This window comes from Sarcophilus harrisii, chromosome 1 (assembly GCF_902635505.1).
Source record: "Sarcophilus harrisii chromosome 1, mSarHar1.11, whole genome shotgun sequence".
NCBI lineage: Eukaryota > Metazoa > Chordata > Mammalia > Dasyuromorphia > Dasyuridae > Sarcophilus > Sarcophilus harrisii.
Genome location: NC_045426.1, coordinates 145,166,432 through 145,192,523, shown reverse-complemented (window position 1 = coordinate 145,192,523; position 26,092 = coordinate 145,166,432). Strand labels below are relative to the sequence as shown.

Here is a 26,092-nt window from a genome sequence, read left to right as displayed (position 1 = left end):
TAGAGTTCTGTTTGGTAATTAGATTTACTGTTACCATAGTAGACATCTATCCCAGGATCCACTGTGGTTGTAAGCTTTGATATCTCTTCCTTATTTTCCCCCTTTTTCACTTCATTTTACAACACTTCATATCTTCTATGATACCATTCCTGATTGGAATCCTTAGAACATTTTACTATTGTATATTCCTATTCAGAACAGTGACGAGTTTTTTCCTTAAGTTTTTTTTACTTGAGTTTAGAGGTTTCTGTTTCTTTCTTCATCCAACACAGGATCATATTTTGTAACTATCTGGATTTTAATTTAACCTTGAGAGCAAAGTTAGAAGATTTTTCCTAGTTCTTTTATTATATTCCTTGAAATCATGCTTGATATATGTCCCCTTTTCTTTTCCATTTAACTTTTGCAACAGATAGGCTAAAAGCTATACATATTCATTCGCCATCTATAAGCACAATATTTTGACAAAGGCTTTTTTACAATGTTCTTCTTTTTCAAATTCAATAAATGCGTAACAAAGAGACCCTCCCAACTTTCAGTCATGAATAATTTCACAACTTTTATGGACCCAAATGTTGAGAATATTATTTCCAGATTTTCATCTGTGGTTACTGGATTCAATTTGCACACAAACAGAAATTTTCTAGAGGTTTGATAACTACTTCAGGTAAATCTCCCACCATTTCTAAAATAATAACCTGATTGTTTTTTCTTCTTCAGCCATTATTTCTTCAGTTTCTTTAGCTGATCTCCCTCTAAAATCATTGATTTCGTTGTCTATTTTATTCAGCCACTATCTAGTTGTTACTTTCTTGGTTTTGGTGATCATTCAGGAATAGGTACACCAGATAAGTCATCAAATGCATCATCTAAAATCAGTCTATGATTTATCCTGATATCTTGATAAGTTACAAAGTCTTTGTCAACAGAAGTCTCATTCATTTTCTTGAATACAGCCATTCTCTCTATTATTTCATCAATCACTTGATGCACACCTGATCAAGGTAATCTAGATTTTCTCCTATGATATCAAATAACTGAGATCCATGGTGATCACTATCATTGTTCACTATAGTTATGGGACTCTTTTTATTGTGCTTAATTCTTGGTATTTTTCTGTCTCAAAAAACCTTGCTTAATCACCATATGGTTGCACATAGACTGACTCACTACCCATAGCATCACCAGTTTGTACAATAAAATTTCTCTGGAAATTATGAATAACACAATATTTAAGTATTTTGTTTTGTACAACTTCAGAAAATTCAGTCAAGCCTATGGCCTTCCCTTTGCATAGAAATCAATAACAACATCTCCCAAAGTAGTCTCCAATAGCACCACCAGTCTCTGGGTCCTAGAGAACAGAAACTCACAAAATACTCTTCCACACTGGTGATGTTTCAGTAAGACCAGTATTACTGCTATGGATATAAGCTGAAATAATAAATTTATAAAATGCTTCACAAACCTAACAGCTAGCTAAATGAATTCTAGCTATTATTATTTACCATCTGTTGCATCTCTTTTAGTCACCACTGTATAAAGACACAGATTCAAATCAGTGATTCCGTGGTTAACCACTACATATCAAAGAATAGCAAAACAGATACTAAAACAAAATTTTAAGAAATAGTAATTGAGAAACAAGTTTGTTTCTCTCCTAAGAGAAGGAGATACCAGGAGTGGGAGTGAAAGAATATGCAAGTGTGAATTCACCAGTTCTGTTCTCAGTAGCAACAGAAGCAATGCCAACTATTCTGTCACTGTTACATTTGGCTTTCATGTAAGTGTTACAAATTTAGTGTCTTAGTATCTCAAAATCTACTCTACCACCCAATCATTTGTGGTTATGGTGGTGATAGTTGTAGAAAAACCCATGCAAAATCCCACATGAAAGTCTCCAAACTTGCCCTCACTTCCACTGAGAAAATCATCCTTGTTATAGCTCTATTCCCTCACTTCTCACTTGTCTTCCTGGACTTCTTTCCTTCTAAAGGTGTGATGGAGGCAAGCCTTTCAGTCATCACTTTTTGGCTTCCCATGGGAATTAATCAAATGCTGAGCAATTGCTGCCCATCAGAAAGTGTAGGGGATTTAATTTGCCACTGTCCTGCCACACATTTCTATGTACATGATTTTCCCTCTATATAAAGTATTTTTAACCCAATATTTAGTACAGTTCCTAAATCCTTCCTTCAGTCTGATTCACTTGTTTTGCCATAGCATCACCTCCCTGATGTTATGGTCTTCTTTGAGAAGGGAGGCAAACAACAACAGAAAATAGTCAACACTTAATACTTATTGACTAATTGGAGGCAGAGAGATGAAGTAACTTTGTTATAAGAAACACAAATTTTAAAAAATAGCAGAACCAAACCTAGAAGCCAGTTCTCCTCACTTCTAGTCCAACACTTCTCCAATTCTCCTCCTTTCTTTTCTTTCCAAACCATGTTAAGTACAGGGGAACAAATGGAGAATTTCATTGGCAGCTATTCTTTCTCAGGCTTCCAGTTGACTCCAGAGGATATTGGCATCTTGTACTGGGAAAACCCTGACTCACACTGTATTTTACCACAGGCAGAGAGTTTTTCATTACAATCCAAATTCCTCCTTATTTCTTCCTCCATTTTCTTCTACCCAACTAGCCTCTTCTTTAGTGATATACAGGAGAGACAACCAGAAAAATTCTCTTTTTGAGGTAGGTAGATTGAGGCAAAGAAAACCAACTGAACTTGAGGTCAAAAAGTCAAGACTTGAATCTTAGACAGATATGTGACCTAGGACAAATACTCCTTTAGAAGTCTATCACATCTAAAAAATGAAGCTAACTTTTTTTTTTATTTACAAAGCATATGCATGGGTAATTTTTCCAACATTGACCATTGAAAAACCTTTTGTTCCAAATTTTCCCCACCTTTCTCCCACCCTGTCCCTTAGTCTAATACATGTTAAATATGTTGAAATGCATGTCAAATCCAATATATGTAGATATATTTATACAGTTATCTTGTTGCACAAGAAAAATTAGATCAAGAAGAAAGGAAAAGAAAAACTGAGAAAGAAAGCAATATGCAAGCAAATAACAGAGAGAGTGAGAATGCTAAAAATTGTGTTCCACACTGTTCCCACAGTTCTCTCTCTGGATATAGATGGCTCTCTTCATCATTGAACAAGTGGAACTGGTTTGAAACCTCTCACTGTTGAAGAGAGTCATAACCCATCAGAATTGATCATCATATAGTCTTATTGTTGCCGTGTATAATGATCTCCTGGTTCTGCTCATTTCACTTAGCATCAGTTCATGTAGGCCTCTCCAACCCTCTCTGAAATCATCCTGCTGGTCATTTCTTACAGAACAATAGTGTTCCATAACATTCATATACCATAATTTATTAAGCCATTCTCCAATGGAGGGGCATCCACTCAGTTTCCAGTCTCTTGCCACTACAAAGAGGGCTGCCACAAACATTTTTGTACATGTGGGTCCCTTTCCCTCCTTTAAGATCTCTTTGGGATATAATTCCAGTAGTAGCACTACTGGATCAAAGAGTATGCACAGTTTGATAACTTTTTGAGCATAGTTCCAAATTGCTCTCCAGAAAGATTGGATCCGTTCACAGTTCCACCAACAATGTTTTCCCACATTCCTTCCTACATTCATCATTATCTTTTCCTGTCATCTTAGCCAATCTGACAGGTATGTAGTGGTATCTCAGAGTTGTCTTACTCTGCATTTCTCTGATTAATAGTGATTTGAAGCACCTTTTCATGTGGCTACAAATAGTTTCAATTTCTTCATCTAAAAATTGTCTGTTCGTATCCTTTGAACATTTATCAATTGGAGAATGGCTTGAACTATTATAAATTTGAGTCAGTTCTCTATATATTTTAGAAATGAGGTCTTTATCAGATCCTTTGAGTGTAAAAATGTTTCTCCAATTTATTGCTTCCCTTCTAATCTTGTCTGCATTAGTTTAATTTGTACAAAAACTTTTTAAACTTAATGTAATCAAAATTATCTATTTTGTGATCAATAATGGTCTTTACTTCTTTGGTCACAAATTCCTTCCTTCTCCACAAATCTGAGACATAAACTATCCTATATTTTTGTAATTTGTTTATAATATCATTCTTTATGTCTAGATCATGAACTCATTTTGACCTTATCTTGGTATATGGTGTTAGGTGTGCATCTATGCCTACTTTCTGCCATACTAGTTTAAAATGGAGCTAACATTGATTGACCACATAATGTTGAGTCAAGGAGCTCATCATATGATGTTCATAAAGTATTATATAAATGTCAATTATTTTCATTCTCTTTATTCCCAAACTACTGTTTTTTTTATTTAGATTGACTTTTGAGGGATCTTGGACCAAGACATATTGAGCAGTAGCACAAACTATTTAGAGAACCAGGATATCTTAGAAATAGTGTCACCCAGAAAAAAAGGTCCTGGTTTTAAAGTCAGAAGAACTGATTTGTGTTTTATCTCTGTATGATATGCCATTTCTGATTCACACTTTTCTTATAAGCAAAATGGGATAATAATAATTCATCTAAGAAGTTCATAGGGAGGGGTCCTGTGGAAAGTTCCTTGCAAACTTCTAAGTGCTATGTAAATAAGAATTACTGGCTGAGTGTGCCAGAAAAGTCATACTCAGCTGCTTAAAATGTTGTGAAATAGACCAAGTTTGTCTTCAGGCCTACTTAATCTCTTCTCTTTTTGCATACTTTTATCCTTTCAATAGCAACACATTTTTCCTCTTGGTCCCAACAAAGAATCTGATATTAGTAATGTATTTCTTAGTATAAATTTAAGTTAATTTGGGTTTTATATCTAAAAACCTCTCATTGTAAAAAAGACAAAACACTTATCTTCCATAAAAGCTATTTTAGGCTTAGGATCCTTCCTCCTCCACCTCATCCCACTGAAATTAGATAGCAACAGGACTAGTCCCATCAGGGCCAGGCTTGTCACAATCTTTTAGAGTCAGAATGAACCTCTTATCGTGGGGAGCAGTGGAAACTGGAGTTGACATGCTGTCTTTGCAACTGAGCTGAGATAACTTGAGGAAGTGTTTCTACCCTCCAGTACCAGGGTAACAAACCCTGGGAAGAAAGATGAAAAGTAAAGATGGGAAGGTGAGTAATACTCCTAAATCCCACATCATTAAGCTTCAAATATCTTGGCTTCCTTCATCTGTAAAATTTATTGAGAATTTCAGTAAAGAAACAAATGGCATTCCTCACAATCTCTCCCTTCTTTGTACTCACATGGCCACCATCCTTGTTTAGGTCCTCAAGAACTTTCAACTGGATTATTACAATAACTTAATTGATCTCTCTTCCATGTGACTCCATCACTCAATGAATTTCAGTGGTTCCCTATTGCCTTGAGGAAAAAATACAAGTTTCTCTGTTGTTTTTATCTTCCCAGTAGATTGTAAACTTATTGAGAGTAGAAAGTGTTTCATTCTTTTGCCTGCATGCCTGCTTCTGAGAACAGGCACATGCTAAGTGCTTAAGAAAAACTTGTTGATAGATTGAATGAGACATAGTATGTTGTGTTATATATATGTTATATATAAAATATATCTTCCTAATGAAGAAGTGATGGTCCTCCTCATCACTTCTTCACTAAAAAGATATATTTTAATCACCCCGTCGTGAGGGCTCTAGAAAGCAATGATATGTTTTTTCACCCCAACTTGAGGGCTCTAGAAAGCAGGATATTTAAAAAATCAAGCTGATGTCCCCATTGTGCTTTTTAATGCTCCCTCTGAGAGATATGCTGGCTTTGCATTTCAACTCTTTATGCATATGAAAAGTTACTCTGAGAATGCATTTGAAACATTCAGATTTACTCTTTGCTGAAAAGGCAAATATTATAAATCAAGTATGATCACCAGATGCCTATTGAAAGAAAAGTAAGAGAAATGAAAGGAGAATTTCAGGAAGAAGGAAGGAACTTGAGGAAAAGCAGATAGAGGAGGTTAAAAAAAGGAGAATTAATTTGGGGCAAATATTTACTACGATGTGTATCAAGGTCTATGTTCCTGTTCCTGGAATATAACCCAATGAGATATTTGGAGAGTTTTGCCGTCAGTTTTCAAATTCCAAAGCTGGAAACAGCTGGCACATTCAGAAGCACTTCATATTTGGAAGTACATTGTTGGGTTCCTTTAAAAGAAAGTTCATGTGTTTTAATGTAGATTCAAAGGTTGGGAATACCACTAATTTAGTAAAAGGAAACACAAAGCTCATAAGACAGTAAAGCAAACCACGTTTATTGAAGGGAGACATTCACAAAACAAAGACAGTCAGAGAGAAAGATAAAATGAAATTAGACAGCTGGTGGGTCCCTAGAGGAAATATAGTACCTTCTCCCTCACCAGTAAAATGTGGATTTTGATAGGGTTCTTCTCTTAATCTAGAAAGACCAAGCATTGTGACAAGGGAATATGGAACATAGAACTGTGGATTGGTGCTGATTCATTCTAAGAGTCCTGGGAAAGTGGAGTTCTATTCAAACTCTTCATCTTTGAAAAAGGGTCTCTGGGCTGTTATTGTTTGGTTTTACTCTGACAGAGGAACTCCGCTTCCTTCTCTCTTTTTTTTAACCAAAATCTGATTTTTAATCTATTGCATTTTCAGCTATTCTATACGTAATTCTCTCTCTCTTTTTAAAATTATAGCTTTTTATTGACAGAACATATGCATGTCTAATTTTTACAACATTGTCCCTTGTACTCACTTCTATTCCAACTTTTCCCTTCCCTCCCTCCACTCCCTCCTCTAGATGGCAGGCAGTCTTATACATGTTGCACATATTAAAGTATATCCTAGATACAATATACGTGTGCAGATCCATATAGTTCTCTTCTTGCATAAGAAAAATTGGATTCAGAAGGTAAAAATAACCTGGGAAGAAACACAAAAATGCAAGTAGTCCACATTCATTTCCCAGTGTTCCTTCTCTGGGTATAACTGATTCTGTCCATCACTGATCAATTGGAACTGAATTAGATCTTCTCTTTGTCGAAGATATCCACTTCCATCAGAATACATCCTCATACAGTATTGTTGTTGAAGTGTATAATGATTTGGTTCTACTCATTTCACTCAGCATCAGTTCATGTAAGTCTCTCCAAGCCTCTCTGTATTCATCCTGATGGTCATTTTTTACAGAACAATATTCCATAACATTCATATACCACAATTTACCCAACCATTCTCCAATTGATGGGCATCCATTTATTTTCCAGTTTCTAGCCACTAAAGAAAGGGCTGCCACAAACATTTTGGCACATACAGGTCCCTTTCCCTTCTTTAGTATCTCTTTGGGATATAAGCCCAGTAGTAACACTCTCAGCTTCCTTCTCAAGGGTTTTGAGTTTTCCCAGGGTTTCTTCATTTAATGAATCAGGTATGTAATCCAACCAGTACCTGTCCAGCAGTTGCCTCTCTACAACATGGCCAGTCTTTGCTTCAACCCCACTCCAGTGAGGGAAAACTCACTGACCCTGCAGGAAGTCTACTTTTGGATAGTTCTTTTTGTTATGAAATTTTTCTTAATTAAACCTAAATTGGACCCTCTGGAACTCCTCTATGTGCTCCAAGTTCCTCATTCTATGGCCAAGTAGGACGAGGCTAATTATGCTCTTCTACATCACAGTCCTTCTAACATTGAATGATCACCATCTAGTCTCTCCAAATCTTTTCCAAACTCTAAGCATCCCCAGTTTTTCCAACTAATTTTAATAGTCATTTTTTCATATATCCAGCTATTTGTGATGCATTGGAAGGATCACTGGGCTTAGAATCTGGCTTCAAATCCTAGCTTGAATAATTATTTGTTGTATAATCTTGAACAAATCACTCTTGGTCTCTATCTAGTTTCCAGCTATAAAATCTATGACCAAAAAATAACAGAAAATCCTGTCATTTCTACCTTTGCTTTATTTCTCACATATGCCTCCTTCTTTCCTCTGATCCTGTTACTATGCCATGCCACCTCACTTTTTTGACTACTACAATTATCTACTGGTTAATGTCTGCTTCCTCTCCCCTCACTTCAGAATATCCTGCTACCAACTGCCAAATCTCCCTAAGCCCTTAGATCAGACTATGACATTCCCCTATTCAATAATCTCCCTGTAGATCCCTATTACCTTCAGAATGAAACATAAAATCCCATTTAATTTTTAAAGCCCTTCCTACTTTTTCTAGTCTTCTTATACATTTCTCCCCACCATAATCCATGATCTCTGATACTGTCCTTAGTTGCTGGATCTTGCCCATGACACATCATTTCTTAACCAAAAGCATTTTCTCTAGTTGTCCTCCATACCTGGAATTCTCCTTTCCCTCATTTCCACTTCCTGGCTTTCCTTAAATATTATCTAATCTTATTATCAAATTAATATAATATATTATATTATTACATATAACATATAAAATAATAAATATAAATTAAATTATTAAATATTACCTAATTATCTAAAGTCTCCCCATTGACAAGATGCCTTTCTCCATCTGTTGTACCACAGTTCTCTTTATTGTCCTGACTCAGTTTTCCTAATTGTCCTGACTCAGTTTTCCTAAATTGTCCTGACTCAGTTTCCCTAATTGGTCCTGCCTTGGTTTCCTTAGTTGTTCTGCCTCAGTCCCCTTACTTACAAACTCCTCCCTCTGCCACCCCTTCATGAAGGCAGAAATAACTCAGGACTATTTGCTCTAAGGTTATAAATTGTCAATGTGTAAACTCAGAAAGGTGGACTCCAGACTTTGTGTCTGTAATCATCCACTTTCTTAACTCCCAGGTTGTTAGAATTTATGGTCCCATCCCCCAACCTGTCAGAAGTGGATTTATGGTTCCTGCCAGGAGATTCCCCCTCAACAGAGTTTGGACTCCACCCCACTGCCTTTGTTTAGCTACTGTGTATAAATATGTCATTAAGCGCTCACATTGGCTGCTGGATGCTGGCTGGGCTGGCTGGATGCTGGCTGGATGCTGGATTCTTGGAGACGATAGTCTCATTGAGCCCTGGGACCAAACCATAGATCCATTTGGTCCCAGTAAATCTCTCCCTTTCAATAAAATATTAAAAACTCTAATCTGTAGCTTACCTCAGTTTCTCCGGCATTACACATCCCCCTTTATTCTAGTACATTATCTCTAAGAGTATCTCTAGTTTATCTGATACACAACTGATTTGTACATAGCTGTGTGTTGTTTCCACCATTAGACTGTAAGTTCCTTAAGAGCAGGAATTGTTTTTGTCTTTCTTTGTATTCCTAGCATTTAGCACAGTGCCTAGTGCACAGTAAATGCTCAACAAATGCTTGTTCACTTGATTTGCAGCTGATAGTTAAACTTGTCTCTAGCCATTATGCCTTCAATGACCGTTATGAATTAGTATAACTAAAAATATTCATTGCCCATTGGTCATTCTAAAAGTGAGACTCTCCAAACATAGCAAAGCTGATTTTTAGACAACAGACACAAAGTTTGTGATTAGTCCTTTCAACTCAATAGAAGTTATCATTGTCATAAGAATTTTTATTTTTTATTATATTTTATATTATTTTACATTATTAACATATAAATTAATTATATTTATGTTGTTGGATCTCTAATATGAATGTCCCACAATGCCCATCACAGTACTTTGCACACAATGGGCATTTAAATATTTGTTGACTTGACTTTATTTGACTTGATATCTGATTTTTAGTTTTTTAGTTTTTATTTAAACAGTGGATGATTAAGCAGCTTACCCTGAGGGTACTTGCAAAAGTTTAAAGGCCTCCTCTCTAAAAATCCTGCCTTATTTACATTTTGTTCATCACTTTCTTAAATGTAGAAAATCAACACAACAATAAATCAAGTAATTGCCGTGTAAGTGCTTTCTCTGAAAATTTAGCAATAGCTATTACAAAGTCAAGAGAAGCTGGCTCCATTTACCTCTACAATCCCCAGGTTTTCTTCAGAATATCTGAACAATAGTTAGACCCCAGTTACTTTCAGAGTTTACTCTAACCAAACTGGGGATTCATGAGAATTGGGTTTGCCATTCTGAGGAATAGTGTGCTAATATGCTAAGCAAAAACCACCTAAAATTGTAATCAAATCATAAATAGCTCTAACAGTACTGAATAACTTGTTTAGAAAGGGTTGACTATGATTTAGTGATAAAGTTACAACTCGGTCTCAAATATTTCTTCCATACCCATTTCTCTCTTGGTGTCTCTCTGTGTGTGTCTCTCTGTCTCCGTGTCTCTGTCTCTGTCTCTGTCTCTATCTCCCCTCTTCTCTTCCTCCTCCCATTAATTAGCCAAACAAGCTACCAAATTGATATTACTAAAATGCAGGTCAGACCATATCATTCCTCTGTTCAAGAAGCTTCAATGGCTCCATATTGTCTCTAGGATAGAATATAAACTCCTCTTGTAATGCTGGAGAAACTGAAGCAAGATAGAGATTAGAGATTATTTAATATTTTATTTGAAAGGGAGAGATTTACTGGAACCAAATAGATCCATGGTTTGGTCCCAGGGCTGAATGAGACTATCATCTCCAAGAATCCAGCATCCAGCAGCCAATGTGAGTTTTCAATGACTTATTGATACACAATAGCTAAACAAAGGCAGGGGGGTGGATTCCAAACTCTGGTGAGCCAGAATCTCCAGGCAGGAATCATTAATTGGGGTCTGACAGGGTGGGGGGTAGTTCCATAAATTCTAACAAACTGGGAAGTAAGAAAGTGTCTGGCTGGAGACACAAAGTCTGGACTCCCCCTTTTTGGGTTTACACATTGACAATTTGTAACCTTAGAGCAAGTTTCCCTGAGTTATATCAGTCTTAGTGAATCAGAGAGGGGGGCTGCAACTAAGGGGATTGAGGCAGAACAATTAAGGAAACTGAGTCAGGACAATAAAAGAGGACTGTGGCACAACACTTTGGCATTTAAAATGCTTCAGTGTCTGGCTTTAATTTATCTTTCCAGGATTATTGAACGTTACTCTTTTCTTCTGTCTAATTCCACTTAACATGGCCTTTTCACTCTTCCCTATTCATGACATTCAATATCCCATCTCCATAGATTTGCAGAAACATGGCTTACCTCTGCATACATACAATACTCTCCCTCTTATCTTCCCTTCTGATTCAGCACTCTCATCTTCCCAACAAAGTGTCTTTTATATTCACTTGGTGCTTTCTTATGTAGATACTTCAAAAGCCAGGACTCTGTCAGTTTTGTCTTTGTAGCTCTTGGCTCTCACATAATGCCTGGAACTAAATAAATACTTGATGAATGAATTGATTTTCTTTTAAAGTAAAGGAAATATAGGTCAAATGCTACAGCTATATAAACCAAGAAATGCAGTCCTTATTTTAACAGAGTGGAATACAAGTGGTCCACCATGTAGAAGAGAGATCAAAGAGAGTTCTGCAATCATTTGTTGTCAGGAATTATCAAACTATTACAGCTCAAAGTGTGAGACTAACCTTTTTCAGGATGGGAATTGATTTAGACTCCATGGTAGTCTGACTTTAGAGCAAACTGTGATTATAGAATCCTAGGAAAAGGAAGACAAATATAGGTAGTGATACTGTGTTGGAATACATGGGAGAGCTATTGGAATACACAGGAGCCACTGACAGTGGGTGCTGGAGATCCAATCTAGAATGAATCTCCTCTTGTGAGAGAATGATACAAGGACACTGAGAGGCAATTGCTGTTCTCTGACCTCTCTGACTGAGAGGCTGTTGTGTTGTCTGACCTCTCTCCTCTTCCCTCTGCCTCCAATTTATCTCATTATCAACAGAAAGAAAGGCATTATTAATCAGAGAAATGCAAATTAAGACAACGCTGAGATACCACCACACACCTGTTAGACTGGCTAGAATGATAGGGAAAGATAATGCGGAATGTTGGAGGGGATGTGGGAAAACAGGGACACTGATACATTGTTGGTGGAATTGTGAATAAATCCAGCCATTCTAGAGAGCAATTTGGAACTATGCTCAAAAGCTATCAAACTGTACATACCCTTTGATCCAGCAGTGTTTCTACTGGGCTTATATCCCAAAGAGATTTTAAAGAAGGGAAAGGGACCCGTATGTGCAAGAATGTTTGTCGCAGCCCTCTTTGTAGTGGCCAGAAACTGAAAACTGAGTGGATGCCCCTCAATTGGAGAATGGCTGAATAAATTGCGGTATATGAATATTATGGAATATTATTGTTCAGTAAGAAATGACCAACAAGATGATTTCAGAAAGGCCTGGAGAGACTTACACGAACTGATGCTGAATGAAATGAGCAGGCCAGGAGATCACTATATACTTCAACAACAATACTATATGATGATCAATTCTGATGCACCTGGCCGTCTTCAGCAATGAGATGAACCAAATCAGCTCCAATGGAGCAGTAATGAACTGAACCAGCTATACCCAGCAAAAGAACTCTGGGAGATGACTAAGAACCATTACATTAAATTCCCAATCCCTATATTTTTGCCTGCCTGCATTTTTAAAATTTCCTTCACAGGCTAATTGTACACTATTTCAGAGTCTGATTCTTTTTGTACAGCGTTTTATTTATTTGTTTATATATTATTTATTTATTTATATATTTATTTATATGTATTATATATATAATATATATTTATTTATATTTTATATATAATTATATATATTTATTTATATATTATTAAATAATATATTTAATATGCGTTGGTCATCCTGCCATCTAGGGGAGGGGGTGAGGGGAAGGAGAGGAAAAATTGGAATAAAAGGTTAGGCAATTGTCAATGCTGTAAAATTACCTATGCATAAAACTTGTAAATAAAAAGCTATAATAAAAAAAAAAACAGAAAGAGGGGCAGCTCTGACTTTGACTTTTTCAGGCATGTCTTCTTCAGATTTTCATCATTTTTGCTTTTTAACTCATATGTTTCAAGTCATCATAACAAGATGCAGCCTACCAAGCCTCATTTTAATGATTGAATTTAATCATTTTATGATGGGAATGCATTGAGATTCATCTATATTTTTTATTTTTTGATCATATATCTTCTTAGATATCATAGCAAGAGAGGCTTTTCTGTTTTGTTTTGTTTAGATTTCATACAGCTAGGTTTATTCTAAGGAAATGGTAACATAATTTAGAGTGAGAAGATATCTGGATTTGAATTCGATTGCCAAAACTTACTAGCTGAGTGACCACGAACAAAACACTTAATCTTAATTAAACTTGAAAAACAGCAACAGAGAAAGAAAAACCAAAGCAAAAGGACCTTCTGAGTCAAGTAAGGAAAGAAATATCTCTCATAAAGATGATCCCAGTGCTAGCAGTGGGGCAGAGGGAGATGTTTCATCTGAAAGAGAACCGTGATCAAGAAAATACCATTTTCAGTGCATCATCTTTGGGCAGAAATAGAACCTGAAGAATGTCCAGATGACATAAAATACTTACGTCTCAGAAATGTGAATTAAAGGATTTGGAAAGGAAAAAAAGGGGAAAAAGCAAGATAGAAATTAGAAATCTATGTCATTCTGCATTAAAAACCAACCAAAGAAATGTTACTATTTTCTGTTTTTGCAATATATTCAATTTATTAAACAGTTTCTTTATTTAAGTGTGCTTTAAGCATCAGGACCAACCTGATGAGAAGACAAGATAATATAGAAGTTGCATCAATTCAGTGACCAATTATAACTTCAGAGAACAAATGAGAAAGCATTATACATTGTTTTGGCAAAGACATGATGGATTAGATGCAGAGAATGAGACATGCTCTTTCAAACGTGGCTAATTATGCATATTTGTCATTAAGAGAGGGCACTTTACAAAGATGGGAAGGATAATAATGAATTACTATATAGTGATATAGATGCAAAAAAAGAAATAAAAGGTTATCAATAAAACATTTTAAAAGTATGCTGGAGAAAATTAAAAGAAGTTGATAAAGGGTCACATACAGGGCAGTTCTGTTTGCAATTGTATTCTCTTTAATATCTACTTTAAAAAAACAAATTTATGTAACAGAAATTTATAATTTCTCATACAATACTCAATTTATTTTTCCTTAATTATCAATTACTGTTAAGTTAAAAACAAAAAAAGGAAAAAATTAAATGAAGAGATGGAGCAAGTGTATGCTCAGTCCCATGGTAAGTTTTGAAGATTGTCATGGCCTAAAAATAACATTTCTACCACTTGTCACTAAGTGTGATTCCATCATTAAAGATATATTTCTTGGCCTTCTAGGAATTTTTAGATCTTCTAGAGTCCAAAATCAAAAGGCAAATATCCTTAAAAGAGATAATTTCAGTAATAATAATAATAGCAACCCTTCAAAGTTCAACCCCTCATCTATGTATGGAGATAAAGTGGTTGAAATAGCAAAGCAGGCAAATGCTATTGAGGATGAGGTACATGAGAAACTTAATATGAACTGAGATCATTATAGTGGTTATAAAAGCAATTTAGGCTCTGGCAACACTATCAATTGGATTAGCATTCCAGTCAGCATGTTACAGCTGCTTCTAATAGTCTAAGAAATAGACAACTAGTATAAAGAACAGGGTGACCCTACTTGAAACTGCCACAAGGTCCAGCTTGATACAGAGAATAGAGCAATAAGAAACAACTTTGTATGTTTTGGTAACATAAGAGGGAAAAATATACTGGAATAAATCAGAAATATCAATGCTACCACCCCTGCCTCCCCCTTTGCTGAAAAAGCTTTAGTGCAGATGGCACTGACTACTAAAGTGAGCAAACCATGATTGCATATGAAATGGAGAACAAATAAATATCTTCACTATGTGCCAGTACACCTCCTAACAAAACTGGAAATAGAAAATCTCACCTGTTATCAATTTAACTCCATTTTGGTACATGTCCAAATCACCTAAGATAGGTCCCCATGGGAGATTAGGCAATTACCTAATGCCGTTGTAATCACTGGAGATGCCGTGATTATAAGGCCAAACTGCACCGACAGCATCACAAATGCCTTGACGAAAAGGATGGTTGAGCTGAAGTAGGGACGAATGGGCCTGAAGTAGCCTGATTTTGGTAGAAGATATTCTATGTTCCTATAGGATAGAGGCAACCTCTCCACCAATCAGGCTACATCTTTGAAACTAAAACACTAGAATGGGTCTCAGCATGCATGATAAAGGCCCCGTTTTCCCACAGCAAAGGCACCTAAGCTAGGTCCCCTTTCACTTACGCTCTGCAATCTCAATAAATGGGTTTGATATTTGGATCTATTTTATTTGTTCTTTAGAGTTCTAGATGAGGAACCATACCTGGGCTCAGGTTACATCACTTGGGGCTTCTCTACTGAGCAGAATGAAGCCTAGAATTCTGGCTCCAATATCATAATAGCTCAATCTCCTGGGTCCTGTACTCCATCACATGTGCATATATATATATATATATATATATATATATATATATGTATATATACATATATACATATATATATGTGTATATATACTTAGAATTGAAAAGGAAAATCAAAAGATGCCAAGACCTTCTCCTTTCCTTAAGCCCTTCTTCAATTTCAAGAAATGAACTTTGGGCTTGAGATCTTGGCATCTTTTGATTATATGGTGCCCATGTTATGAATAAACAGGCTCTTCACCCTTGCATGGTAGTGGTAGGGATGCTGGTGAGAGACAGACAAACAGACACACACACACAGAGATAGACAGACAGATAAATACAAAGAGAGAGACACACAGAGAGAGACACAGAGAGAGACAGAGACACAGAGAGAGACAGAGAGAGAGGCTACATCCACAAATTCTTCATAATAACTAAACATTAATGATCAGTATAGGACAAACATTTTAAAAATAATTAAATAGCATTTTAAAAATATTTTAATAACCTTAACCTAGATTAGCAAAATAAGAAATGAAATTAAGAAATTACTAAAATCTAAAAGTGAAAAGTTAAACAATCTAAAGGCACTGAAGATCTCTCAATGCAAACTACAAAAATCTTCTATTAAGTAGATTAACATTTACCTAATTATTATTATTTAATTATTAAATCAAACAAAACTAGCACAGTGATCAAATAATTTTGAAAGGGAAATAGGTGTGCTTGGACTAGAATTTTTAAAGACCCTTTTTTGAAACTCACAACATGAACCCAACAAGGAGACTACTTATACCACAACTGAGTAATTCAAAAAAGCTATTATCTGCTATAGCCATCATGAATGAATACGTTTTCCCATAGTGTTGTTGTTGTTGTTTTCCATAAGAAATGATAAAAACATATACAGTAGTACATGTGGTGACTGTTGCCATGGCAAAGAATCTTGAAAGAAAGGTTGAGCTATCAGGAAATACTCCTAGGGGAAGGTATCAAACACCATCATGGCAGAAATGACTTGAGAAGTCTTTGGAATATCTTCAGAAAGACAAGGAAAAATTACATTAATGCCAAGCTATTATCTTTCTTTTTCTTCTTTATTAAAGCTTTTTATTTATCAAAACATATGTGTGAACAATTCTTCAACATTAGTTCTTGCGAAACCTTGTGTTCCAATTTTCTCCCCCTTCCCTTATGCCCTCTCCTAGACGGCAAGTAGTCCAAACATATCAAACATGATAGAAATATATGTTAAATCCAATATATGCATACATATTTATACAATTATCGTGCCACAAAAGAAAAATAAAATAAAATCAGTAAAAAAGAGAGAGAAGCAAAATAAAATGCAAGCAAACAACAACAAAAAGAGTGAAAATGCTATGTTGTGAACCACACTCAGTTCAAAAAGTCCTCTCTCTGGGTATAGATGGCTCTCTTCATCACTGAACAATTGGAACTCGTTTGAATCATCTCACTGTTGAAGAGATCCACATTCATCAGAATTGATCATCATATAATCTTGTTACGTGTATAATGATCTCCTGGTTCTGCTCATTTCACTTAGCATCAGTTCATGTAAGTCTCTCCAGGCCTCTCTGAAATCATCCTGCTGGTTGTTTCTTACAGAACAATAATATTCTGTAACATTCATATACCAAGCTATTTTTCACAGTAGAACATTGCCCATATTGCCCAGTTAGATACAATAAAAAAGAATCATGAAATACACACCTAGTATTCATAACTATGGATAGGAATGGAATGAACTCTTCTACAAAATGGAAGTGAATAGCATAATGGATTAAAAAAAACCCCACAAAATCTCACTATATATATATATATATATATATATATATATACACAAAAAGTTTTTATAAGAACAGTATTATTGCATGCAGTTCAACATAATTAAAATGCTAGTTAGACTAAAAACACCAGAAAGTTTGAGAACTATTAATATGATGAATTTTAGAATAGTTATTTAAAAGGAAGTAACTAAAACTCATCTCTTAAAACCTGAAAAACAGTGAGCACTGGGCCTAGACATACTCCATAATTATTTCAATCACTTCACAAGGATATATTAATGATTAGCAAAGCACTCTTTTATGTTCCTCTCAGAAGAAACAAGAACAAGAATGACTCTCAAAATTAGAAAAAATCTATTTTATAAACATTATTCACAAAAACAGAATACAGAAACAATTCACAGTTTCACTAAATAAATTTATAAAATTCATAAGAAAGCAATATTTTTTCTGAGGAGTAAAAAAGCTAGATCCAAAAGTCTTGGGGACATAAAAAGAGGCTCATTGATTTAGAAACTATTGATCAAGTTTCCTGAAAATTCTTTAATATTTACATTGCCTTTGTTTATTACTGCAGTTCAGTTCTGAACTCATGATGTATTCATATACTGAAAATTTTGTAACTAGAACCAAGTATATTAAGACCACAAAGTATTTAATATCCACATGGAAAACTTTTCTATTTAAACTGCAGCATCAACAAAATTATGTAAAGAAAAACTTATTTAAAATCAAGTTTATATTGATATTTGAAGGGAATAGTTTAAGTGCAATATGCTTCTGCCTAGCCTTAAATACGCCATCACTTTTCCTAAACAGAACTAACTCTCAAATTAAAGGAATTAAGTCAAAATCCCTAATTAACCACTCAGTGTATATAGATGACTTTATCTGCCTACACTGAGAAACAAAGCAAACAAATCCTTCAACTCAGTCTCTTTCTCCAATGCTCTTTTGGATTAGTTAAGTATAAAATTCCTAGCATACACCAAGGAAAGATAAAAACTGAAAGCTTCATGAACCTAGAGGTAATATTTAACTAATGAATAGAAGATGAAATCCATAAATATGTTGGTTTCCTTCAAAGAAAACACCTCAACTACAAAAATATGTGAAATATTCCCAGAATATTTTTGAAAAAAAACCTGATATTCCTTCACTGAGCAATAGTAAAAGCCGGTAAAAGGTAGATGCTATTTTATTTATTTCTTGTAACGAAAAGTTACTTACCTGACAATGGAATCTATGAAACTGCAGAAAGCAATGGCTACATGTTAGAAAAGACAGAAAATTTCTATCAGACCACAAGGGCTATATCATAGAATAACTGCCATCTAGTAAAGAAAAGAGACAAAAATATGAATAACTATGATATAACTACTAGTGTACAATAAACTATGGTTTTGCTACATTAAATAATAAGGCATTAGCAAGATAACCACAAAGCTATGTGAGGTCTGGAAAATAAGTTCAGTTCTGATCTGGTGAGATCATGGGAAATTTTTTGGCAGCACAGAATATTTTTGGAAAAAGCTGACCTTCCTTCACTGAGCAATAATTTGTCTTCTATAACCAAAAGTTACTTACCTGATGATAAAACCTAAGAAAGAACAAAGACCCAACCAAGACTGGAAATAAAAGATTCATCGTGGATGAAATCCATATAAACTCAGCCAACATATGTCAACTATGAAGACAATGAAGTGTCAAATAAATGATTGAGCCAAAGAGATTTGTTTGTGGAAAATGCATCAGTTTATGATGGCAACTCAGAACCTGGTCATTGCCACTAGAAATTGAAAAAGGGTTAATTATTCTTAAACCTGAAATTGGTAATCAATGTAGATTATTGAAGGAAATGGGAAAGACTATGAAATGCATCACTGTAAGCTGAATCCTAGCAAAATATGACCTGGTGGTGATAACCACATATCAGAAGCTCATTATCTCTCATAAATTGAAATAAATCCCCATCTAGAATACAGATATCTGAAAATAGTCTGTAAAATGTGATCATTAAAATTATGTTGAAAAAATTAGAAAAAAACATTATTTCAAATTTCTTTTTAAGGAGTTCTTTTCTTCAGTGAATTTATGTGCCTCTTTTATCATTTGGCTTATTCTGGTTTTGAAGACTTTTTTAGTATTTTTTTGTGTGTCTCATTTACCAAGTTGTTAATTTTCTTTTCCTATGTTCTTATATTACTCCCATTTATTTTTTTAAATTTTTCTTCTACCATTCTTATTTCTTTTTTCCATTCTTCCAGGAATTCCTGTTGGAAGTGGGTCCAATTAACATTTTTCTTTGAGACTTTGCTTGTAGCTCTTTTCCACATTGTTCTGTTCTATGGTCATATTCCTTTTTATTGTTGTTGCTACTTCATTTTTCTAGGTTATTTCTCAAAAATATGTTATCTTCATATTAAGTTGGGCTTTGATCATCTGGAGTTAGAAAGCCATTGAACTAACTTCAGATTTTTTCTCACTGCTGTTTTTATTTTTATTTGTTTATTTTAATACACATTTATGAATCATTTTGGAAAAGAAAAATCAGAGCAAAAGGAAAAAACCATGAGATAAAAAAAAAGAAATGAATATAGCATGTGATGGTTAACATTCAGGCTCCTTAGTTCTTTTTCTAGGTACAGATGGCATTTTTGTCCAAAATCTATTAGGATGCTTTGAATCACTGAACCACTGGGAAAAACCTAAGCTTTCATAGTTGATCATAGTACATCCTTGCTGTTATTGTGTACAATGTATTCTTGGTTCTGTTGTTTTGCTCAGTGTCATTTCATGTAAATCTTTCCAGGCCTTTCTAAAATCAGCTTGTTCACAATATTTTTATAGAACAATAATATTTCATTACTTTCATATATCTCACTGCTGTTTTTAGACTTTGTTGTGGGGGATCTGAAAATTTTCAGTACTTCTAAGGTGAGGTGATAAGGGAGAGCTGTGGTTAATGTTTTTCTGCTCTGTGCTCTAATTTTTACCCAGAAAGGAACCCTGAACTGTTGCAGCTGCAAATGCTAAGTCTTCTCTGCTTTGGAAATGTGATCAGGACCCTTGCTACCTTGTGACCCATCATAAACACTTCTCTTCACTGTGGACCTGTAACCTAAATCTGTGTATTAGCAATAGAGTTGACAATTAACCCTAGGGCCCAGTGCCAAAAAACAGCTCCCTGTAATCTTTTTCTGACTAGTGGTCCTACCCTCTTATCATTTCTAGACTGAGAAGTTCTGAGGCTGCTGGTTCTGAGGCCATATTATATGGGAGCTAGACAGATCTCCACCTCAGTATCACTGACTTCTGCCATCCTCCTAAGTTTTTATAGGCCAGAAAAATGTCTTTCCCTGACTTCCCCTGAAGTCCTGCCACTTCAGAATTTCATTTGAGGTATAATTAAATTATTAAAACAACTTTATTTCGGAGGGGAATGTTTGGAGCATTCAGCTGAGTGGCTGCTCTGAATTCACCATCAGAAACCAGAGATTTCTTAGTGGTGATTGGAAGGGAGTAGTGTTTAGTAATACCTAAAAAGTGGAAGGTTATTTCAGTAGTTTAGTGTTCCTTTCATACCTTAACAGACAGTTTTAGGAATTGCTGCAATATTTTTTTTAAAAAATATCATCACCTGGTGGTCAACCTTTTGGTATTGAAATCTTGTATGTTTCCAAATGCGATGCTTATTACAAATAGTCTATCACTGGCTCCACTTGAGGTTAGATTCCATGACCCCAAATTTGATCTTGAGCTGATTTCCATATGTGATATCTATGTCAATATGACAATCACCAAACATTTGCCAAAAAAGTACAAACTGACTTAGCAGTCCCTAAAGTTGAATGTTCTAGGAAGCTGGTACTTCTATAAAATATCTTCCCAGGACAGGCAATATGAGGTAAAGCAAAGGATTCAAGATTCACTTCAAGTCTTGAATATGTGATTTCAAGCCAATCTAATCTCCTCTTTAAGTTTGTTTTTTCATCTTTAAAATAAGGGGCTGTGCAGGAGATCATTCAACAATTCAATGATGATCAATTCTGATGGAATTCATCTTCAGCAATGAGATGAACCAAATCAGTTCCAACGGAGCAGAAATGAACTGAACCAGCTACACCCAGCAAAAGAACTCTGGGAGATGACTAAGAACCATTATATAGAATTCCCAATCCCTATATTTTTGCCTTTCTGCATTTTTAAAAAATTTCCTACAAGGCTAATTGTACAATATTTCAGAGTCTGATTCTTTTTGTACAGCAAAATAGCTGTTTGGACATGTATACTTATTTTGTATTTAATTTATACTTTAACATATTTAACATGTATTGGTCAACCTGCCATCTGGGGGAGGGAGTAGGGGGAAGGAGGGGAAAAATTGGAACAAAAGGTTTGTTCCTTTGTTGTCAATGCTGTAAAATTACCCATGCATATAACTTGTAAATAAAAAGGTATAATAAAAAAAAATGAGGGGCTGTGGGATATAAGTGAGAATATTGAAGGACAGGATCTCTGAAATATTTTTTGATTCTGGCATTATGTAAAATCCTAGTTATTAGAGAACAAGACTTGTTTTATCAGAAGATATAACAGGTAACTATGTAGTATCATTGAGGATCTACAGAAAGATTATATCCTTCCAAAGAAAAATTACACACACATCTCAATTCCACAATCAAAGTTTTCATTCTTTTTAGTCTTGAAAATTTTTCTTCATCAAGAATCCCATTTTAAAATGCAGGTACCTCTGCTAAGGATGACATCTTAGGGCATTTCCAAGGTATCTTTTATTGGAAAGTAGTTAGCAATTTATTCAGCAAACATTCACTAAACCCATACTGTGGGTAGAGAGCACTGGCTATATGCTAGAAGAGACAGAAAATTTAAATCAGATCACAAAGGGTACATCACAGAGGATATACCATTCAGAGACAAAATCACAAATAACCATAATATAACTATTAATGTATAATAAACTATGGTTTTTATAATAATTTATATTAGATTGCCATCTTGGAGATGGGAAGAAGAAAGACAGAAGGAGGAAATAATGTGGGACTCAAAATCTATAAAAGTGAATGTTGAAAACTATTTTTACATGTAATTGGAAAAAATAAAATACTTTTAGATGGGGGAAAATAAATTATAGTTTACTTACATTAAATAATAAGGGCATTAGAAAGTTATTAGTTATTTTGAGGTCTGAAAAATAAATTCAATTCTGATCTGAAGGGAGCATGGAAAACTCTATGTAGGCATCTAAGCTACATTTTAATGGATAAGTAAGAATTAAACAGACTTCACTGCTGCCTACTTAAGCTATCATCTCCACCTCATCTTCCCCATTCCTAGAAAACTGAGCTCCATAACTGAAACTACTCTGAGCTTTGATAGGCCAGTTTTGGCTTTCTATTGGCCAGATTCAGACCTTTAAAGCACTTCCCAGACACCACCATGCAATTGCACAAATCTCCAGAATCTTTAGGTCAACAGAACTGAACTCCCAATGCATCCTCTGCTTCCTCAGAATAACTAGACTAGACACAATTCTGAAGTCATGTTTGATAGTATTATTTCTCAGTTCATTGATGTACATATCCCTAATGCAGATTTTAGGGAGTGAATTTAGTAATATAGGGAATTCCCAGGTGGGGAAACTTCTTCTACAACCTAGGTCATCACTTTTCCTGCAAGTTATAATCTTAAAAAATTGTCTAAAACACTGAGAAGATAAGTGTTTCACTTAGCATGATATAGCCAGTCACTTATGTCATGAGCACAACTTGAACATGGATCTTCCTGGCTTTAAAACCAGTTCTTAATCTATTAAGCATTTTTGCTGTTAATGCAGATGATATGGCAGTATTCTGCCAGGAACAGCTCCATAAGCTGTTTTATCTGATTTATTCTAAGCAGGAATCTGATTTATTCATATATTTCCCCCCCCAAAAAAAACTTAGCACAGTGCTTTGCATGCAATGTACGCTGAACAAATAGTTCTTTGCCAACTGAATGAATTTCATCCATTCATGTACTGATTTAGGTGGTAAGGATTAGGATGTCTCTTTTATAGGAGGGGAAACTAAGGCAGTGAAAAGCAAAGTAATATTCCAGGACACACTAACAGACCTCAGAATATATCCTTATTTTCCAATATTCGTGTCTTGTTCTCTCAACCACACAGTGTATACATGATGCTTTAGAAGTGGCAAGGGTAAATAGATTCCCAATGATTCAGTATACTTCTCTGGATCATTATAGAATTTTCTGATTCTTCAATACTTCAAAAAGAGGATTTTTATTATTATTTGTGTGTGAAATTTATCATAATGAAGAAACTTCATATACTCTAGCCACTATCTCTAATTTATTAAGGTGAATCAGCTGAGGAAACTGACCTGACCGTGGTTTACCAGGCAGCAGAAAATGGAGATGTCGACACATTGACAGCAGTGATTCGGGAAGACCCTTCAATTCTAGAGTGCTGTGACAGTGAAGGTAAGATGCCTATTCATCATAGTCCTGAGAAACTAACTTTTACCCCTTTGGGTCAATTTTCCAAGATAAGCAATATTAATGCAATGAATGTTATCTGACAAATTGTTGTCAAGGAAGAATCCCTCCCAACTAGCCCTATGGCAGATCCATGTTTGTTCTCACTGTAAGCACCTCAAGCCTAGATGGCCAAGGATCCCCATGATGTGAGATTTCTTGCAACTACCAATTTCCTAGTTTGCCTGTCCAAGGAAAACTGCAAGCTATCCCTCCATCTACCTGGAGCTTGGTTTATTAAACTACTTTCTTTTCCAACTACATGTCTGCATAAGGCTAGATTTTCTTCATGAACTTCAACCAAAATAACACACCACAACAGTATTAATGTGGAAATGAGGACTTCTATTAGGCCAGACATTAAAAATATTTGCAAAAATATACAAAACACTACCACCTTTCTACTAATTATTTTTGCTTTGGAAAGTATGATTATTTTTCATATTTAAAAGATTATTGAGGATCCCCAAAGAACATTCTCTATATGAGTTATATCTAACAATATTTATTGCATTAGAAATTAAAACACATAAATTTAAAAACATTTATTGATTCACTTTAAACTAACAATAATAAACCTATTATCTATTAACACAAATAACATTTAAATTATTGCCTTCTTTAGCAATTAGTCCCTAAATTATCCTCACTCTCTTACTCTCTAATACTCAGTTTCTTATATTTTTTTCTTTGCATCTTATTAAATCCTTTGAAGTCTCTCCCATCTTTAAATTAACCCTTGCTAGATCCTACTATGCTCCAAAGATATTATTCTGTTGCTTTTGCTTTGTTTGTAAAATTCTTAAAAGAAAAAAAAAGAAGCTGTCTATATTCATTTCCTCCCATTCCTCTCCTTCACTCTATTCTCAATCCTTTGCAACTTGACTTCTGACCGCATAACTCAACTGAACCTGCTCATTTCGGGTCTGGAGCCTTTTCTCAGAACTCATCTTTTTTTTTTTCCTCTTCCTCTCCAATATTTGACATTATTGACCACTTTGTTCTAGAAAACTCTCTTTTCTGGGTTTTTCTTTCCTCTTGGTTCTTCTATCTACCTGAGGCTCCTTTGGGTCTCCTTTGCTAGACTATTCTACACATTATGCTCCCTAACTATAGGTATACCCCAAGGCTCTTTTTTGTGGTCCTCTTCTTCTCTATGCTATTTTATTTAGTGAACTTATCAGCTCCCAGGAGTTCAATTATCAATTCTATTGCTGATGATTCCGATCTATCTCTCCATTACCAGTCACTCTCTTAAGCTCCATTTTTGCATCTTTAGTTGCCTATTGTATGTTTCAAACTATATGTCCTGCAAGTCTCTCAAAATTCTTTTTTTGTAAATTAAAGCTTTTTATTTACAAAGCATATGCATGGTTAATTTTTCCAACATTGGTCCTTGCAGAACCTTCTGTTCCAAATTTTCCCCCTCCTTCCCCCCATCCTCTCCCCTAGGGGGCAGGTAGACCAATACATGTTAAATATGTTAAAGTATATGTTAAATCCAATATATGTATACATATTTATACAGTTATCTTGCTGCACAAGAGAAATCAGATCAAGAAGGAAGAAAAAGAAAAACTGAGAAAGAAAAAAATGCAAGCAAATAACAACAGAGAGAGTGAGAATGCTAAAAATTGTGTTCCACACTGTTCTCACAGTTCTCTCTTTAGTGTAGAAGGCTCTCTTCATCACTGAACAAGTGGAACTAGTTTGAATCATCTCAATGTTGAAGAGAGCTACATCCATCAGAACTGATTATTGTATAATCTTGTTGTTGCCGTGTACAATGATCTCCTGGTTCTGCTCATTTCACTTAGCATCAGTTCACGTAAGTCTCTCTAGGCCTCTCTGAAATCATCCTGCTGGTCATTTCTTACAGAAAAATAATATTACATAACATTCATATACTATACTTATTCATCCAATTGATGGGCATCCATTCAGTTTCCAATTTCTTGCCACTACAAAAAGGGCTTCCACAAACATTTTTGCACATGTGGGTCCCTTTCCCTCCTTTAAGATCTCTTTGGGATACAGGCTCAGTAGAAACACTGCTGGATCAAAGGGTATGCACAGTTTGATAACTTTTTGAACATAGTCCCTAACTGCTCTCCAGAATGGTTGGATCCGTTCACAGTTCCACCAACAATGTATGTGTCCTAGTTTTCCCATATCCACTCCAACATTAGTCATTCTCTTTTCCTGTCATCTTAGCCAATTTGAGAGGTGTGTAGTGGTATCTCAGAGTTGTCTTAATTTGCATTTCTCTGATCAATATTGATTTGGAGCACCTTTTCATGTGGCTACAAATA

The 26,092-nt window shown here is 35.1% G+C and overlaps 1 protein-coding gene and 1 pseudogene across 1 annotated transcript in view; one reads left to right on the top strand and one right to left on the bottom strand.

The window, feature by feature from the left end:
* ANKRD55 (ankyrin repeat domain 55) overlaps window positions 1-26,092 on the top strand; it is a 97,887-nt gene that overhangs the window by 4,234 nt on the left and 67,561 nt on the right. The window contains exon 2 of the mRNA XM_031965229.1: window positions 23,604-23,726. Coding sequence (XP_031821089.1) covers window positions 23,604-23,726 — 123 coding nt within the window. The remainder of the gene's footprint in view (window positions 1-23,603; window positions 23,727-26,092) is intronic.
* Window positions 189-8,305, bottom strand: LOC100914970 (annotated as a pseudogene).